We start from the raw sequence: 17,686 nt of genomic DNA on the forward strand, positions 1-17,686 counted from the left end.
AGACTAGTATGACACTTTAACTACTACCCCAAAGTGGCTTTCAAAAAGATAAAATAAGAGTCACTGATACCTCCCTTGGCCTGCCGAGCCTTTTCTTATCCTTTCTACATAACATTACAGTGTGGTGAGGGGAAGGGGAGAGAAAGAGAATCTTCTCAAATGAAGAAAGAAAGGTGATATCTGAATGGATGTTTAAGCCAGTGCCTGCTACAGTGAGAGAAAAACTGAGAAAAATCTTACACATTCTAGCACTGCTCTCTCGTGGTCAGCCGTCATATTGCAGATACTAATTCTATCCAGTGTTTTCTCACAGGCAGCTAAAGATAATAACTTTTAAACCTGCTGTGTAAATATTTCATGTATTCCTTCATATTATTACTGGCAATATTAATGTCTAAATTAACCCTGAAATTGGCCCCCTTCTTTATTATTCATATTTGAAGGGAGGGTGTTTTCAAAGGGTGCATATTTTTAAATGCCAATAGCAAAGCAGGAAGCCCAATTTTGAACAGAAGGTTCGAAACAGGAAGTGGAGGTTGAAGGATTCTTCTTTCTTCCACTCGTTGTCCTAGCGCAAACTGAGGCTACACAAACTTGCAATTGGCATTTTTCAGAACAAACAAGAACATGATCACGGGCTTCTCAGTCAAAACCCTGTGTCACAGATTCTCTCACACTGCCAAAATTTTAATTGTAGGTCCTTGAGACAATGGTCTGGTTTTTAAATATTATCCTGTAAACCTGTCTACATATTGATAATGCTAAAAAAAAAAAAAAAGAAGTCTAGAGTACATTCAATTACCCAGCTGAACATATTTATTTATTTATTTATTTATTTCTTAGATTTCTATACCGCCCCATCCCCGAAGGGCATAAAATGTAAAAAAAAAAATAAGTAACACTCTTATTTGTTCTTGCACCCATTAGCAAATGTCCCATGGGTATTTCTACCTCACCTTTCTGCTAGGTATATAAGAATACCCAAGGCAACTTAACAAACATTAATAATAATAATAATAATAATAATAATAATAATAATAATAATAATAATAATAATAATAATAATAATATCCGCACGAATACTACGCCGATACATTACAACTTCTGGGTGAGGCTCGAATTGTAATGAAGGCCAACAACCAGCTAAAGAACTGGCAGCTGTGAAATCTACAAAAATAATAGTAATAGTAATAGTAATAGTAATAGTTGTTGTTGTTGTTGTTGTTGTTGTTGTTGTTATTATTGGCCCTGCTGGCAGGGGCTGATGGGATTTGTAGTCCATGAACATCTGGAGAGCCACAGGTTGCAGACCCCTGGTCTAGACTGTTCTGACCCTGTTTTTTCTAGAGTTCAGCCCATATATCACTAGTTTACCCATTACAGCCTTGGCTGTAATTGGCTGCTCTTTGAAAAATCTAAGAAGGTATAGTGTCTTAAATTCAAATTTTTCCAGTAATTGGAAATGTGCTAGCTGAGAGCCAGTGTGGTGTAGTGGTTAAGAGCAGGTGTACGCTAATCTGGAGAACTGGGTTTGATTCCCCACTCTGCCACTTGAGCTGGGGAGGCTTATCTGGTGAACCAGATTAGCTTGTGCACTCCAACATATGCCAGCTGGGTGACCTTGGGCTAGTCACAGTCCTTCGGAGCTCTCTCAGACCCAATCACCTCACAGGGTGTTTGTGGGGGGGGGGGAGAGATTGTCAGCCCCTTTGAGTCTCCTTGCAGGAGAGAAAGGGGGATATAAATCAAATCTTCCTCCTCTGCCTCTTCTTCTTCCGTATGGTTTTTTTCGGACTATGTGGCCATGGTCTGGGAGGTTGGCAAAAACTACTACTCCACAGCCACACAGGCCAAAAAACCCTGCGGCAACCAGTTGATCCTGGCCATGAAAGCCTTCAACAATACAAATTGGGAATGTGTTTTCCATCTACCTAATGGAGCCCCATGTTCTTCATTACCAGGTTGTTTCACTAGAGTACTGAAAGCGATATATAAACTTAAGTGAACAAGAACCTACAGTTAGCAGCTTTATAAAAGTCTAGGAAGCAGGGCAAGGCTACACAGAAAGAGTTTGATAATTGCTAGATTTTAAAAAATCAAATTCTGCAAAAAAAAAAGACATGCAAGTGACAAATTCGCATAAAGAATAGTGATATAAACATAAGGTTTTTTTCAAAATTTAGTACATTTTATCTGACCCTTCCTACCAGGAGCTCATGATGGTGGACTTCAGCCTCCCTTCTTCCATTCTGACCTCATTACAACCCTGAGAGGAAGGCTAGGCTGAGAGTGTGGGTCTGGCCCAAGGTCCCCCAGAAAGCCTTACGGCTGAATGTGGATTTGAACTTGGGTCTGTGAGGTTCTAGTCTAGGAGTGGCCAACCTATGGCTCTCCAGATGTTCATGGACTGCAATTCCCATCAGCCCCTGCCAGCATGGCCCTGCCAGCATGGCCAATCTGGAGTGCCATAGGTTGGCCACCCCTGTATCTAGTCCAGTGTCTCAACCTGGGGGTCGGGAGCCCTTTGGGGGTCAAACGACCCTTTCACAGGGGTCGCCTAAGACTCTCTGCATCAGTGTTCTCCCTCTGTAAAATGGATAAATGTTAGGGTTGGGGGTCACCACAACATGAGGAATCGTATTAAAGGGTCGTGGCATTAGGAAGATTGAGAACCACTGATCTAGTCCAACACTGTGACCACTACACTGCCACATGTTTGTATATTATGTCTCTGTTGTTATTCCTGCTGTGATTTTAAAAGTCACACATTTAGTCCATTCCTTCTGAAAGTCAAGAACTTTTGTTCTGATAAAATGTTTCTTTTATCCGAATTTAACATTTTCCACTTCTAAAATACCCAGGCCTACACCATTTATGCATGTAGTGTATCATTTTGAAACTAATGTATGCTATACAAGGTCCTCACAGCCAAAGGACGATGACCCATCCTTTATTAGGAAGAGAAATGCTGGAATTTATCCAGTTGGGACTTTGCACATCCACTAACACTTCAGGTGATGAATATGCAGCAACATCTCGGGAAAATTTAGAGATGATTCCAGATTGTGTGGGATAATGCACAAGCTCAAAGACGGGGATAAAATACTATTTTAGACGTAGACCCAATTTTAAAAGGGGAACATGTGAACAAGACACAATTTAGTAGAGATGTGTAATTTTTTCACATGGGTGGTAAAAACGTTATGTACGCATGTTAGATGAAGGATATTCTTTTGTGTAACAGCACGTGAACAAGATCTTGAAGTTTTGGTGGACTGCGAATTGAGTATGAGTAGCCAGTGTGATGTGGCTGCAAAAATACAAACATAATATTAGATTATATTGACAAATACATAGTGTCTAGGGACATTGGTGTCAAACTCATGGTCCTCCAGATGTTATGGACCACAGTTCCCATCATCTCCTTCCAACATGATGCTGGCAGGGGATGATGGGAACTGCAGCCCATAACATCTGGAGGGCCGCAAGTTTGACATCTGTGGTCTAGGATATGAGATGTGATAGAACACTCTATACTGCACTAGTCAGACCCACTTTGAAGTACTGTGTCCAGTTCTGGACACAACTGGGGCCTTTCCCCACTTACGTTTTGCAGCGTGCTACTCTGAGCCCGAGCAATTTCCGCCCCGGGGTCGTGTTCCCCACTGCCACGTGCTCTGCACGGGGCAGTCAGAAGGTGCCATTTCTTTAGCGTCAGAAATGACGTGCGCTGAAGGGACGTTAGAGCGCAGAGTCCGGGCGGCTGCGTTGTCGCTACCCGCCATTGCGTTGCGGTGGGGAGCACCGCTGGACCACGCGCTATTTGGGGGCAGTAGCGCGCAGCAAACGGTAGGTGGGGAAAGGGCCCTGGAAGGACTGGGACAATTTAGAGTGGATGTCGAGAAGAGTGACAAGCATCATGAAGGAAAACTAAGCTTTACAAAGAGAAGATGAAGGAATTTGGAATGGTCAACCTGGAGAACAGGAGGTGTCTGTGCAGGGGCAGGGGGTAGGATTATTCTTTTTAAGTATTTGAAGTGCTCATGCCACCAGAATTACTGAAATCCAATGCAGAATGGTGGGCACCGGTATTGGCCAAACTTTTTTCCCATATTAATAGCACCGGTCATATTCCATCAGACTGGAATGCCGCAATTATCGTTCCCATTTTTAAAAAAGGTTTGTCCACAGAACCGGCTAATTATAGACCAATTAGCCTACTTAATGTCACGAGCAAGCTTTATACTAAATATCTGAGTACAAAACTTTTAGAATGGATGGATAGGGAAAATATATTGGCAGATGGACAGGCGGGCTTCCGCAAAGGCCGGTCGACAATGGACCAGTGCCTAATACTTAACTATTTGATAGAAAAATATGTAAATATTAAAAAAGGATCTCTATTTGCAGCCTTCATTGACCTTAGAGCCGCATTTGATAATGTCACATGTAGCCGGCTATGGACAAAACTAATGAAAACTAATACTGATAGGCGTCTCCTCCATCTAATTATCAAGTTACACGAAAATACAACTGTACAGATAAGGTTTACAAATGATGGCAGGCTAACAGCACCCATTCCTACCCAGAAAGGGGTGAGGCAAGGGTGTCTCCTAGCTCCTCATTTATTTAACATCTATGTTAATACACTTATAACTGCATTTCATGGGGCAGATACCCACGCACCTTCCCTTACCCCCAATAAAAGAATAGCCATTCTTATGTATGCAGATGATGCAGTGGTATTATCTCTTACAAGGGTGGGACTGAAGAGAGCACTGAGGATTTTTGACCAAAAGTGCACAGAAGAACTGTTAAACATCAATTATACCAAGACTAAGATAGTGCACTTCAACACTAAACTCAAGAGATCTAAATGGCAGCTGAAAGGGCAACAGATAGAGCAAACAAAATGTTTCAAATATCTAGGAGTGGTGTACCAATACAATGGGAAGCCCACAGCCCATGTACAATCAGTTATTCAATCGGCTCAAAGAAGTTCACAGGCAATCTTGAGGTTTTTTCGCTCCTACAGGGGAGCAGTTCATCCCAAGTGCAGTTAGACTGTTTGAGGCCAAAGCCTTAGCCCAATTGACCTATGGTGCTCCGTTGGCAATGATTTCAGATTTTGTGCCATTGGAGAGAGTCCTATCGATTTTTCTGAGATACTTGTTTAATACACCGAAATGTACAGCCAATGTGGTATTAAGGCAAGAAGCAGGGATGGCCAAAGTTGAGACCATCTTTTGGAAATTAACCATCAAATACTGGCTTAAAGTGCTTTCCTGTCCCCAGGGATTAATGCCTTCATTATTGGCAGCAACACCCTACCCTGGATGGCTAGAAAAGATTACATCAAAACTCAGACAGAGTGGTCTTGATCCAATGCAACTTTTGGAGATTGGAAGTAGCAGAACAATGGGTATGGTCCACCAACGTCTTACTGACATTGAGTTGCAAACAGATTTCCCCCGGCTACCTGTCCTATATAAACCACTAAAATCATGGATAGGTATTTCAGCTGCACCTTATCTATCCGTAATAACATCAGCAAGAAGCCGATGTGGGCTTTTCTAGGGCTCGCCGATGCCTTCCCGTCAGCTAATCTGATGGGACGATTCCAAAACATTCCAAGGCACAGGAGAACCTGTGTGTGCGGCTCAGGGAAGTAGACTCACGTCACATATCTTACTGCATTGCAGAGATTTACATGAGAAGGAGTGAAAGGAAGCTGTTGATCCAATAAGTCCATTGTTAACTCGTCATGTATATCCATTCACTAGATAATGCTTCCAGGATAATGACTCTGTAAGAATGTATTATTAGAAGATCGTGGTTTCACTGCCATCCTCACAGAAAGGTAGCTAAATTTTGCATACTGGGTACACAACAAAGCGTAGTTCCTTATTAAAACAAAGAGCCGCACTGTGTAGATGAGGACTGTAATAATGCCTGAAGCTAATGTTATTTATTAATAGATTTTTTTATAATGGATTTTAATTTATATTATATTTTTTTTGTATAAGTGGAGTGCTATGTATTCACATGTACTCTGATTTTAAACTATTGGCTGGCCAAAAGGCCGTAATAATAAATATCTATCTATCAGTATTTGAAGTGCTGTCACGAGAGATGGGTAGGGAGCTGTTACAGTTGGTGGTGGAGGATATGACTTGTAACGATGGGTTTAAATTACAGCGGGGGAGATAACTGGTGGAATATCAGGAAAAACTTTTTAACAAGGGCGGTTCCGTGGTAGAATCAGTTGCCAAGGGATGATCTGGGTTCTCCCTCCTGGGAGGTCTATAAGCAGAGGCTGGGCGATTATTTGTGAGATTTGTTTCAGGTCATCCTGCATAGTGCCAGGAGTGGGACTGGATAGCCTTTAGGCTTCCTCCAACTATTAATTCAATGAAAAAGGGACAAGAATCAGACGAACACATTCTTCATGTTTTCTGGTTATCCTCAACCCCAGCTTTGAGGCTGTTCATTAGTTGTATTTTTCCTAGACGAATACAGTCTGATCTGTGGCAAATTCGTATCTGTAGCAAATTTGTACAATACCTTTGTACATGGTATTGCATATGCTAAGTATTGTTTATGCTAATTCCTACATGGGGTCACAGCATTTACAGACAAGGACTTCTCCCTTTTGAACAGTGGCTTGGATACTTCCCAAACCCCTTTCCTCCAGGATGCAGTAACAAATTGCTGAGAGACACCTCCAGGACCAGTCTAATCCCCTGCACAATGCAGGAAATTCACAACTACCTACTTCCCACTTCCTCAGCGATTCCTGATCTATGCCCAGAGGAAAGCAAAAAACCTCCAGGTTCCCTGGCCAATCTGATCTGGAGGAAAATTCCTTTCTGATCCCAGTGGTGTACCGCCTATGGAGACATAGGGCAATCTTTGGAGCATTGCCTTTTTAAGGAAGTCATTGAGACAGGCTGCCCGAGAGGTAGCTTCCCAGAAGCCGAGCCTCAGCACTTGCAGGGAAAGGAAAGAATGAGTGAGTGAGTAAGGGGGTGGGGGATGAGGCGCTTTATGCCCGGCTGTCTTGGAAAAGCTGCCAAGGCTTATTTCATGAAAGTAAGCCGGAGGGGCTCTGGGGGGGTGCCCGGAGGGGTTTTTTTGTCTCCGGGCACCATTTGGACCCCGTATGCCACTCCCTGACCCCAATGTTAATTAGTATTAATTAGCATTACCCTGGGCATATAAGAAAGGCTCTTAAGAGCTGAGCACTGACTCATCCCTTCTTGCCCTCATGATCTGCCTAAATTCACTGCTAGGAGAAGTAATGTGGCTGAGGAACTTTATTTTTCCAAAAAATAACTAACGAACAACAGCAGTTGGACCTTCTAAACAGCTGGTCCTACTAAAAACTTCTAGCAAAGTATTCATTTTTTAGAGAAATGGACAGTAGTATCACAGGTGTGTGAGAACTGATCATTCCAGTCAGTTCTACTGCAAACTTCTATGGGTAGAAAGGCAGACCACGCTCACAGAACCCCGAAGAGTTGTTCTAGAGATGTCATTTTACCTGGTGGTTGCTTGTATCAGAAACTTTCACATCCAAAGATCCTGCCAGCACAGCATACCAATTTGTTCCAATATCACCTTGACGGAATACTGCATTAAAAGAGAGAGAGAGAGAGAGAGAGAGAGAGAGAGAGAGAGAGAGAGAGAGAGAGAGAGAGAGAGAGAGAGAGAGAGAGAGAGAGAGAGAGAGAGAGAGAGAGAGAGAGAGAGAGAGAGAGAGAGAGAGAGAGAGAGAGAGAGAGAGAGAGAGAGAGAGAGAGAGAGAGAAAGCACTGATGTTAAAGCAAATTACAATGCTGTAAGATTGACCTGCTATTACGATTTACATCCAACCAAAGCATATCCAGACCACAGATATCAACTGGTTTAATAATTATTTTCCTTTTCCAAGAAAGTGTGGGATCAGTAGTTGTGTAAAGGTGGGGTAACATCAGGGTTAATGGATAGCATAAAATGCTATGAAGTCACAGCTAACTCATGGCAATCCTGCAGGGTTTTCCAAGCAAGGGACATTCAGATGTGGTTTGCCATTGCTTGCTTCTGCACAGCAATCCTGGTAGCCCTTGATGGTCTCCCATCCAAATACTAACCAGGGCCAACCAACCATGCTAAGCTTCCAATATCAGGCTTGCCTGGACCATAGGGCTGACTAGCAGAATTTTGAGCACCAAACAGCAATTCACAGAATGATTTGGGAAGGTGAAATGATGTTAAACTGAACCAGAACTGATAAGATTTTGTAGTGTAGATATAGTGCTGTTGCTTTCTGCATAGCTAAGTTCCATCTTAACCTGAGAGACACTCAGAAAAAAAAACTATAGAATTAAGTCAGATGCTTCAGTGACAAACAAATCTGATATTATGTGGATGCCACTAGGAGAAAACAAAGACATTTCAGGAAGCACTGCACTCATTTTGAACAGCATATTTGACTGGATTGCTGTAATGCATTATAGATAGGGCATTATACACAGGGTTGGACTACTGCAATCCATTATACATTGGGCTGCCTATGAAGGCCATTTGGAAGTTTGAGTTGTTGTACTCACCAGGAACATCAATACTGCAGGAGCAATATGTAAGCTGAACATAAGCAATCAATATTGCAGGAGCAATATATACCAATAAATATCAGGGTCAGTTTAAAGGTACTAGCTCTTACCATTAAAACACTACTAGGCTTGGGATGCTCACAGAAGCACCCTTCGAGTCCCATCACTGCAGACTAGTAACAAACCACTGATGTATGTGCCTCCTCTTCCCTGGTTTTCAACAATGAAGGAATATACTGCTGCTTAAAAGTGGCCTGATCTTGACACTTTTAGACAGGATATTAAAACTTCTGGAGAGTAAAAGCCTGCTTTTAAGAAAAATCTTGACAACCTACCTACAAGTGTCACAATATGGCAAATTTTGAACAGGAATAAAAGTGATGGAGCTTAATTAGGTAGGCAGAATTACCATTTCAACAGTGCTATAGTGGGTTTGAGATTAATTTTTTCCTGGGATGCTTAGTATTTTTCTATGATATGAGAGCTTATTTGACTGGAAAAAACAAACTGTTGGGTCTTAAATAATCCAAAAATAAACCTCCTCTCTACATCAAAACATCTACCCTTTGCTCGGCCTTTTTGGCTTTCCTCTTACCTTCCATGATGACTCTCCAGTGGCCTGAAAGGCATGGTAAAAGGACCATGAACTGCCCCCACAAAAACACCCCATGAGGGAAGGGAAGGAAATCAAGTCACTTGATGCAAAGGAATATCCATGCTATGAAGATCTCACACCCAGTTTGAAGCTGAATAGAAGTCATTCATCGCTTATTTGTTTGAAGTATTTATATGCTTGCCTTTCTCCTGATCATCTCAGGACCCCAAGTAAACGATGTGCAGTTAAACCAGAGAAGCATTTCCACAGAAGGGTATTTTTGAAGGAGATATCAGGTTATATGAAAATAAAGAATTGTTAAGTCACAACCTGGTGACCTGTTTTGACTCTTAAAACAACCTTACAACTGTGAGCTCACAGACCAGTTGCCCACTATTATTTCCATCTACTATGTAGCAATTCTTGTTCAGCATCTTAGAAAGGAAGACAATCAAAGAAATTGGGGAGACCTCGGCCAAAAGGTCCTGGGGTAGCTTCATAATTCACAGCTGTGACTGTTAAAGACAATCTGGTTCTCTATGTTGCAACCGAGAACATACAGTCTCCTCATACAATTGGCACTTTTACAATTGGCACTTTTTACAATTGGCACTTTTACACTTGGCACTTTTTACACTTGGCACTCAACTGATCCTTATGCTGAGTCCAGCCTTAATATTATAGTTGTACAATTATAACTGTCCTGCTTTCTCTTATTTTCTCAGAGTATAAAGGATGAAAGGAAGTTAATATTTAGAAAGCAAATAAGACAGTGAAGATAGGAACTGCTGATGTCACAGGCAGACATCGCACTTTTCCATGTCTTGTTTTGTTTTTTTTGCTATGAAGGTGCAGCCCATTTATGGGGGCCATTTACGGGATTTCAAGGCAAGAAAGAGGTGGTCACCATTGCCTGCTTCTGTGTAACAACCCTGGCATTCCTTGGTTGTCTCCCATCCAAACAGTAACCAGGCACCACCCTGCTTAGCTTCTGAGATCTGACGAGATAGGGTTAGCCAAGGCCAGCCAGATCATAATCTGCTAGAAGACCATCTTATCCAGACCACACGGCTTCTCTACACCTCCTCCGTACATATTACCAGACCCCAGTGCAAAAATGCTGAAGACTGTTTCTAACTGTACCAGGTTGGATCCAGCAAAAAGACACTGCAAAGCTCATGCAAGGATCCCCAAAATTACCAGCTTTCCTCACCCCCACTCCCCACAGCAGCCACTTTTGATAACCCTGGGAGTTTATTCCCATGGCCGCCAGACCCATGTGGAATAACACACATGCAGGTCAGAAGGCTATAAGGAGTAAAGGGGGTGAAAGTGTTTCCTTCTTCCTCTCCCATCAGAAGCAGAAGCAGAGAGAGCACTTACACACACACACACACACACACACACACACACACACACACACACACACACAGGTCCCTTCCCCCTCAACCTCCAAACCCACATGTCTCTTATTCCACATGGTTCCTGCAACAACAATTTTTTCCAGAGTTGAAAATGGCTGCTGGATGGAAGGGGGAGCCAAGAATAGCAGCAGCTGCCAGCACCTTCTGTTGATGGATCATAGGATCCAATGCACTGTAACATATACCCTACATAAGGCCGAGAGATTTCCTAATAATCAAAAGAGGGTCAGTGAAGCACTCAGTGGAACTAAGTAGACAAGGCTCACATGACAAATCATTCGGAAGCTAAACTAACCACAGGATTATTGCTCAGTGTCGGATCTTCAAAAAAGAATGCTCAAGGCTACCAAGTTTCAAAATCTGAAGACTCTAATTTGAAGCCTGGTTTACTCGTATAGACTCTCACTCATCCATGAAGAAGGACATCTTACATGTAATTCCCTTTTCCAGGTTCTCGTAATAGCCACAGAGACATATTTGCTGAAGGAGGTTTGGATGAAATTTCTCAAAAGCTTTCACTTCTTTTAGCCTGGTGAATATGATGTCAACATCTTCGCTGGAACGCTCCAAAGGCCTGTGAGAGAAGAGAGAGAATGCCTGTTGAGCAAAAGCAGCATTGCCATATATGGTGTTTTTGAATGCTTGGTTCACCTTATCCCAAATGGAAAAGTCACATGTGAAATCAAATTTTAAAAAATCAAAGGTCATTGTACCCATCAAGCCATGTTAAAATCTTAAACCTAATAACTTCACCCTGATAGCAGCAAAACTACCAGCCTAATTTTTATTTAATTACATTTTTATCTGTGAGCTGAATCTTACCTTGTAAACATCTGTAATTTGAAATCTTTTCCAGAGGAGTGGCATTCTTCTAGTGCTGTTTGCCAAATTCCAAAACACCAAAGAAGCAACTAGCATACCTTAAGGCACAGGTGTCAAACTCGCGGCCCTTCAGATGTTATGGACCACAATTCCCATCATCCCCTGCCAGCATCATGCTGGCAGGGGATGATGGGAACTGTAGTCCTTAACATCTGAAGGGCCGCGAGTTTGACACCTGTGCCTTAAGGACTGCCAATTCACATTCTAATATAATCAACCACGGTGGCCCTGTTTTGGGTGCCCCCCACATCTTAAAGTTAGGCTTGCAACAACCCAAGAATGAGCCTTCCCAACTGAGGAACTGGAATGGTAGAATTCCCACGCCAACGAGATTAATCCCCCCCCTTTACCACTGTTGTCCACCAGTGGGTAAAGACTTTTCTGTTTTGTTTGACCTTCCTTTCTGTTTATATGTATGTGTCTACGTGTTGATGTTTTGCTGAACTGTTTTTGCTCATACTCACAAATATGCACAGATCTGCAATGTAATATGTTTCAATGTTTTACCTGTTGCTGCTTTGAGGTCCCTGATCTAGGTCAGGGGTAGGGAACCTGCGGCTCTCCAGATGTTCAGGAACTACAATTCCCATCAGCCCCTACCAGCATGGCCAATTGGCCATGCTGGTAAAACTGTTAAACCATAATTCCTAATTTATCCTTCTAATTCTATCTAGAATGGAGAGTCAGCATAAAAATACTCTGCATAAAAATACTTTACATTGTGTGAAAATTTCAGCCACCTGCCTTCCAATTACGTTGGCATTTCTTCCTAACAAAATAATGAAAATGGATGAGGAAAATTGGGTAGGCATGGAACTAACTTCAAAATGAAAAACCCACCTTACCCATCAAGCTACATGAATCAATCATTCTGAGCACCATGTTCCAAAGCAGTGCACCATTTTCCAGCCTCCAACTGCCCATTCTCTTTGCGTCTCAACACAACGAAATCTGGGAAATCAAGACCTTGGACAAGATTTCCAGACAATTAAAATGCCCTTTGGAGGAGTTTGTGGGTGGCTATGAAAACAGTCTTTGGGACAAAGTTTGTGGTGTCCCCCAAGGAAGAGGCAAACACCTGGATAATCTCAACTATATATCTGACTTCCTAGAAAAGCATCTCCTATTCTTATCCAATGTAGACTCAACACAAACCTGTTACAAAAGAACCCATAGATTTAATTTTACTTATATATTACATAAATAAAAAGGGGGGAAAGCAGAATTACTAAATCATTACTCAAAATAATATTTATTAAATTGTTATTACTACAATTTTTCCCTCTATCCCCCCTTCCCTATCTAATGTGACAGGGGATCTCTGTAGGGGGGAAAGCAGAATTACTAAATCATTACTCAAAATAATATTTATTAAATTGTTATTACTACAATTTCTCCCTCTATCCCCCCTTCCCTATCTAATGTGACAGGGGATCTCTGTATTTGAAATGTAGTTCCTGCTCTGATTTATTTGAACTCTTTGTTGCAATGTCCCTCAGACTATGAGTCTCCAGCAAGTGAACATTGCATGCCTAGCGGCTGAAGGCATCATGGGTGGAAAAGAAGGTAACCCTTCCAAAGATGATATATGGCCAATAATATCAATCTACCATAATCCAGACTAATACAAAATGCCACAAGAACAAGAACTTAAATGGAGGTGAAGATCCAACAACTTGGTATATTTAATGGTGTGGATGTATATAAATTATCTTTTGACTGAAACAAAATACTGAAATTTAACTTTCTAAACATTTCTATTGTTTTCTAGTAACCCAACACATCTAAAAAGCTAAATGCTGAGGACCTAATGGAAACACAGTCTTCAATAAGACCCAGATGAAATGAGTCAAAATTGAAGCAGTGCCTGTGTACAACATGACCAGATAAGGTCTTCTTGCTCACTAGGGTTGCAATAAAACCAGGCCATAGATTGCACAAGAGAGCACCTGAGGAGAAGAACTGACAAAGCTTCTGATGCAGTTTGAGGGATTAATGAGGTGTGCTCTGGTGTCTCAGTTCAACTTGGATGGCTCAGGTGAATATGGAAAGAGACACGATTAAAATACTTTGCTTATTAGCACAGGTGAGGAAAACCAAACTTTGGTGTTGAATTATTTTTCTCGATAAAGAATGGATCTTTGTTTGTACACTGAGATCATTTTACTTCAGATTACTATCATTTTTTGTTTCCATGCCATTTAAGAAAATGATGGGGCGGTATAAAAGTTTAGAGGATGGGGCGGTATAAAAGTTTAATAAATAAATAAATAAATAAATAACTGTAACCTTTTTCTTTTCTTCTTTTTACAGTTTAAACTCTGAAGTGAGATATTAATTTTCTGTTCATGGTTCTTTTAAGAAGATCAGTAGATAAAAGTTAAAAGAGTGGAGGATTAAAAGCTATTTCTAAAAGAGCCCGGCTGAAATTATGTTGGCATTTGGAGCATTACCCCATTAAATGGATGGTATTGAGATAATTAAATAATATCTAGTAGTCAGTCCTTCCTGAGCTGTATCATGTCACATTACCCATGAGGGACCAAGCTTTTGAGTGATCTCCTTCACTTTAAAAAGTTCCATTCCTGTTCATGGAACACAAGGGATTTTAACTTAGCTTTCTTCCATCATCTAGCTCCCCACAACATTTTTTTAATCATACCCTTCCTCTAAATAAGTTATTGAGGTTCATGTGGTTCTACTTTTTTCATTTTTATTCTTATACCACCACTGTAGCTGAAAGAGAGTGACTGGCCCCATCTGGTTAAGGTTAATAGTTGAAAGAGCTCCCAAAGGTATCTGGTGGGCCACTGCGAGTAGCAGAGTTCTGGACTAGATGGACTCTGGTCTGATCCAGCAGGCTCTTTCTTATGTTCTTAAAGAGGATTAAGACCTAGGCTTCCCCAGTCCCAATCCAGCCTTCTAACCACTACTCCATACAGGTTCTGACTGACTGACTTATTTATTAGGCTTGTATTCCGTTCAAAACACAGATATACAATACAATTAAATAAACAAGTAAACTCCATACATTTTAGTACAGGTCCCTATTAAAATACAGTGCTCTAATTATAACATTTCATTACAGAAAGCAACAGATGGCATCCAACAGCTTAAAACTCCCCTAAAGGGGGGGGGGACAGCAGGGTTCCCGCTGTTATAACAAGGGGGGGCATGCACATCAGCAGCTGGCCTCCCCAAAAGCCCAGTGGAACAGCTCAGTCTTACAGGCCCTGCGGAACTCATTAAGGTCCCACAGGGCCCAGACAGCTGGAGGGAGAGCATTCCACCAGGCAGGGGCCAGGGCCGTAAAAGCCCTGGCCCGAGTGGAAGCCAGCTGCATCATGGAGGGGCCAGGGACCACCAGCAAATTGGCCTTTGCTGAACGCAGAGGCCGAATTGGGACATATGGGGCCAGATGGTCCTGTAGGCACAAGGCTCCCAGACCACGCAAGGCCTTAAAGGTTAATACCAACACCTTGAAAATGATTCGGAACTCAACTGGGAGTCAGTGCAGGTGGCGCAACACAGGTAAAGTATGATCTCTGATGGCACCTCCTGTGAGCAAACGAGCCGCCGAATGTTGGACCAGTTTCAATTTCCAAATCAGACACAAGGGAAGGCCCGTGTAGAGCAAGTTGCAATAGTCTAATCTGGAGGTGACCGTTGCATGGATCACAGTGGCTAGATCCGCTTGGGAGAGGAAGGGGGCTAGTCGCCGGGCCTGATGGAGATGGAAAAACGCAACCCGGGTTACATGGGCCACCTGGGTCTCCATTGAAAGAGACGAATCCAGGTGGACCCCCAGGCTGCAAACGGAAGGGGTAGGTGCCAATGAGGCCCCCTCCCACACCGGCGGCTGAAAGTTTGACATCCCCCCACACGGCTCAGCCGTGACATGCTAAATAAACCCTAAATTTCTACATGAAAGAAGTTTATAATGTGAACAAGCATTCATATATGAAATCCATCATCCATAGTTTGAACTGAAAGGACTCTACCCATATGCCACTTACACTTCAATAAGCTTAAGTATTTATTTACTAAAATGTCAGTACCCTTCTCCCCTTCTCTCACAGCTGGATCTACTTTACAAATTCCACATGAAAGCCAACACAAACACCTGTGGCATTCCGTGCGTATACCGTAATGCTATTAATCACTTCTCCTCACTTGAGACTGAGCAAGTGAATTCTTTCTATGCTAGTATTATATAATGAACAGCAGCCTGGCTTTAGTAAGGAAATGCTTCCCATCACCAGTTCCAGTTGCGTTGTGAGTTGTCTGCATAATGTTGCTGTGCAGAAGTATGCCAGGGATTCATCTCCCAACAGTGATTGCTTGGAGAGGAATATTTCTCCTGAGTTTTTCTCTAGAGATTACAACACTCAACACAAATCGAAGAGTCCATGTATTTAGCCTTGCAAGACTCCACAGAAAAAGAGTGAATGGTCATGGACTTGGGAAGAAGAAGGCACAGAAAGGTAGAGCATAGAATTTCGGGTGGGACTTGTAAATGCCACATACATTTTCCCAGCCAACTGTAGCCTCATCTGTGAATACTTAAATCCATGGAACTGGGTCACAGAGACAAACTTGGGAGATCCCCCACTTTGCAGAAAAATCTTAAAACTGATAGCAAAAGCTCTGACCGGTTACAAAAATAACCATCCAAAAGCTTCTTCAGTGTTCAGAGATTTATTGTTTTCATTCAATTCTGCGCAGAAGAGGGAACTCTCCTCTGTTAGCAACAGGGAGGAGGTTCAAGGGGCTGTTGCTTGTGTAACATAATTTATACCCTCTTACAAACACCCCTCCTTGTCTTCTGACCATTGGCTAGATTTGAAATACGTACACATTGCCATTTGAATCTCCACTCCTCTCCAAAGCCCACCTTGCTTTCCACAATTGGGCGTGTATTCTTTATGTCATCTTGCCCCGTTCAGAGATCTTGGTTGCTATATCAACCCAGTTTTACTTTGCCCTTATCTGTGTTTTTCTGTATGCTTTGTCTCCTTTATCTTTCCGGTGAGAGGCCGTACCCAAATTCCACAGCATGTGTATCAGACTTTACTGAAAAGTGCAGAAATTGCTCCCCTTCTTCCAAGCAAAGCCTCTCTACTAATAAAATTACAGTTCTTTGTTTAACTAACAGCATCTTACTGATCTTTTATAAATTACCTCTAATATACTTTATATGATTAAATATATGGCTAAAAACATTATAAACTATATGTTCATATCAAAACTTTAAAAAAAATTAAAGGAGGGTTAAATTTGCCCCCCCCTCCCCAAACAAGAAAGTTGTCTGCTCAAGCACAGAGAAAGTACCCATGCAGCTTGACAGGAGCCAGGTGGGCAGGGGAGTCACCATCACCATCACTCAGGTGAAAAAACGACAGGGATTTGCGTGGCCCTTTCTCACAACATTGCTTAAGGTAGGAAGAGAACCACTGTGTTATAGCAGTTTCAATGCTAGACTTGGGAATTGGCAGAATACTGCCAAGACCAAGCAGTTTTGAAACGCAGTTCCAGTTGATATACACACAGACCTCAAGCAGCAGTTTTATTTCCTTATTATTTATTTTATTTTATTGCCTAACCATCACCTCAAGGATTCAGGAAGTGATTCAGGCTGAAAGAAGTATCTTGTTATTATGACTGCATGCCTTGCCATGATTCCCCACGAGAGCTACGTAATGAATATTCAGTTCCTGGCTAAGTGACAAAGTGACACCTTCTGCCTTAATATAACACTCTAAGACCCACTAATGATTCTCTCTGAGCCAGTGGAGCTCTTCTCCATTCACTGGTTTTGAACAGCTACTGCTGAAACAAGCTTTCAGAAGAATGGCTGTGAGGTGTAATGGTGTTTCCTTCATATGCCTTTCCACAATAAAGTGCCACTCAATTATTCCAAGACAGACCAGACATTCAAGTTTTATCAATGTTTACCTACATACTTTTTTGAGTAATATCATTTCCCTTATGCAATTAATTATAGCAAGCTAATTGTAATATTAGACAACGTTCTGTTCTCAAACTGCAATCTGCCTAACAAGGAATATGCAGAAGCTATAATGTGTGTGTTAAGTGCTGTCAAGTCATTCCCGACTTATGGCAACCCTATAAATTCATGACCTCCAAAGCATCCTATTGTTAACAGCCTTGCTCAGGTTTTACAAACTGAG

At 41.9% G+C, this 17,686-nt stretch overlaps 1 protein-coding gene across 3 annotated transcripts in view; it reads right to left on the reverse strand.

The window, feature by feature from the left end:
- Positions 1-17,686, reverse strand: part of RAPGEF4 (Rap guanine nucleotide exchange factor 4) — a 206,971-nt gene that overhangs the window by 174,209 nt on the left and 15,076 nt on the right. For 2 of the 3 annotated variants that reach the window (XM_048484158.1, XM_048484159.1), the window contains exons 2-3: positions 11,045-11,187; positions 7,544-7,632 (exon numbers count right to left, since the gene is read on the reverse strand). In XM_048484158.1, coding sequence (XP_048340115.1) covers positions 7,544-7,632; positions 11,045-11,187 — 232 coding nt within the window. Of the gene's footprint in view, positions 1-7,543; positions 7,633-11,044; positions 11,188-17,686 lie in introns of those variants that run through there. The other variant, XM_048484161.1, reaches the window with a different exon arrangement.

Source organism: Sphaerodactylus townsendi, linkage group LG02 (assembly GCF_021028975.2).
Source record: "Sphaerodactylus townsendi isolate TG3544 linkage group LG02, MPM_Stown_v2.3, whole genome shotgun sequence".
NCBI classification, from domain to species: Eukaryota; Metazoa; Chordata; class Lepidosauria; order Squamata; family Sphaerodactylidae; genus Sphaerodactylus; species Sphaerodactylus townsendi.